Source organism: Dipodomys ordii, unplaced genomic scaffold (assembly GCF_000151885.1).
Source record: "Dipodomys ordii isolate 6190 unplaced genomic scaffold, Dord_2.0 Scaffold29, whole genome shotgun sequence".
Lineage (NCBI taxonomy): Eukaryota > Metazoa > Chordata > Mammalia > Rodentia > Heteromyidae > Dipodomys > Dipodomys ordii.
In genome coordinates this window covers 8,092,545-8,095,133 of record NW_012267245.1, presented here as the reverse complement: position 1 = coordinate 8,095,133, position 2,589 = coordinate 8,092,545, and the positions used below count along the sequence as shown (strand labels likewise).

The window sequence follows — 2,589 nt, the reverse complement described above, 5'->3', positions numbered from 1 at the left end:
GCCTTGGAGGAACCTCGGGCTGAATGCTTCCACACTGTGAGCAGGATGAAGATGTAGGAGACGAGGAGCACAAGGAAAGAGCCGAAGCAGATAAAGCCGCTATTGACAGTGACCATAAACTGCAGCCCGTAGGTGTCCGTACAGGCCAGTCTGAGAAGCTGAGGGAGGTCACAGTAGAAGCTGTCTAGTACATTAGGACCACAGAAGGGTAAGTTAATAAGAAATGCCAGCTGGAACAGCGAGTGAACAACTCCAAGAGCCCAGGCAGCAGCCAGAAACAAAATGCACACTCGCGGGCTCATAACGGTCAGGTAGTGCAGGGGCCGGCAGATAGCCACGTACCGGTCAAAGGCCATGGCCATGAGCAGCACCATCTCCACACCACCTACAACGTGAATGAAGAAGACCTGAGCAATGCAGCCTCCAAAGGAGATGACCTTGTGCTTTCTGAAAAGATCGCAGATCATCTTGGGAGAAGTGACAGAGCAGGCCCCCAAGTCAATGAAGGAAAGGCCTGCCAGCAGGACGTACATGGGGGAGTGCAAGTGGGGGTCAGAGGCCACCGAAAACACAATGAGTGTGTTTCCCGTCACACTGGCCACATAGAGCACGGCAGAGAACGCCAGGAGGAGGAGCCGGACCCCCCAGGACTGAGTGAGCCCCAGAAACACAAACTCAGTCACCACTGAGTGATTCCCTCCACCTGGGGATCCCGGCAACAGGGCTGCAGCTGAATCCATGAGACAGGAAAGTGAGGAGGAAATTGTAGCCATAGGTGTGAGAGTACGTGCTGAACTCATGGAGGTTGCAGTGTTCTCCTTATAAATCTGCAGTGTGCAGTTCCTCAGCTACACAAAAGAGCAAAAATCCACGACACAATGAGTGCACATTATTTAACCCTATCACCAATGCCCTCTGTGTAATTCTACACTACACCAACAATTAGGCAAGAACCAAGCATCCATGACTATCCGTGGCTTTTCTCAGGTGTTTAAGTCAGGTGTTACCTTGAGCATTCCTCGTTTCCAGCATAGTGTCACGGTCCTATCCCCTGTCCAGCTGACAGACAATGTGGACATGAAGAAAACACCACAACTGCTGGGTCTCCACAGGGGACGCCAGACACTCGAGATGCGATTCGAGAGTGCATTGACACAGCCTGTCGACAGAGACAGAGTAGAGGTTAGAGTACAGAGACCAAACCAAAACGAAGCAAGTGTATCCATCACATTTTCCCATTTGCACGGGTATCTAAGGCCTTTGGTTTCTATGTAATATTTTACAATTACACAGAAGCCCTCAATGGCTTCCCTTCTTGAAACAATTTCCTAAGGATGTGTGCCACCTGCCTTCAGAGCTAATAAATGAGTATCTGGGGGATAGCTCCAGAGTTTCTGCTAAAGCACATGTCCAAAGAACCTGAAGAAGAGGTAAATGCATTTGTAGTTCCTCTGTGTCTATCACATGAAGGTACTGAGGATCAGTACTTAAAATAATTGAAATGTGAAGTGCTCATTTGTGAATGCCTTCACCTGTATTTGGTGTAGCTTTTGTATTTATTGGTATCCCACTCTGTGAAGTATTATCTCCTATACAGTAAATTGTCCTAATATTTTATTTTACCCTGCTTATTTTATAGACAATGTATTCAAATATACATATTTTATTCACAAGAAAATTGGGGTTTTATAGTTGTAATTAATAAAGGAGATGAATGTTATATACACTAAGTCACTTTTAAGAGAGAACATGAGGCTTCTGGAAGACTTTAAATGATAATGTACAAACTGTGACACTGGAGAATTAATCTTCAATGCTCACTGCATTTTTATGTGAAGTGGAAGGTGAGCAGTGTTCTGTTTCTCTGTGTTCTAATGGATACTTACCTCAATTCTGTTCCTATACTAAAGGTTGGCTAACTTAGTACATGCTAGTAAAAGTCAGTGAAAGAAAACAGGAATACTGACGCATGATACGTTTACTTCAGCCCAGGCCTCCTCACACAAAGGGCCATTTGTCTAATGACACTATTCATCATAGACCCTAAAACACACAGAGGCACACATTATGTCCTGACTCCAATATGTGGTCATCACTACTGGTGTTAGTCATCTATCTAGTGTCTTCTAGATAGATAGATAGATAGATAGTCTACTGGCTCTCCATCTATACTTGTGACTACAATGTCACTTCCTGAACTAATAGTCCACATATATAAAGTGTATCATTTGCCAGGCTCGTGCCTGTAATCCTAGCTCCTTAGGAGGCTGAGATCTGAGGACCGTGGTTTGAAGCCAGCAAGGCAGAAAAGTCCTTGTGAGACTCTTATCTCTGAATAACCACCCCAAAACTAGAAGTGGCACTCTGGCTCAAGTGGTAGAGCACTAGCCTTGAGCACAAAGAGGCTCGGGGACAGTGCCTCCTGAATTCAAGCCCCACAACTGACCTCCCCCCCAAAAAAAGTACCACTTTTATAGCTACAAATCTACAGCCTGAGATGGTAAGCAAAAACAGCAACAGGTCTGTCCATGCCAGTGGCAGGAATAAGGGTCTGGGTAGGGACAAGAAAATTCAGTCATGGCTGACAAG

The 2,589-nt window shown here is 45.6% G+C and overlaps 1 protein-coding gene across 1 annotated transcript in view; it reads right to left on the bottom strand.

Moving 5' to 3' along the window:
* The window catches only part of LOC105985474 (olfactory receptor 4F3/4F16/4F29-like), a 6,998-nt gene extending 5,027 nt beyond the window's left edge, over positions 1–1,971 (bottom strand). Inside the window, exons 1-3 of the mRNA XM_013016024.1 lie at positions 1,968–1,971; positions 1,008–1,159; positions 1–848 (exon numbers count right to left, since the gene is read on the bottom strand). Coding sequence (XP_012871478.1) covers positions 1–848; positions 1,008–1,159; positions 1,968–1,971 — 1,004 coding nt within the window. The remainder of the gene's footprint in view (positions 849–1,007; positions 1,160–1,967) is intronic.
* Between the last annotated feature and the right edge of the window lie 618 nt (positions 1,972–2,589).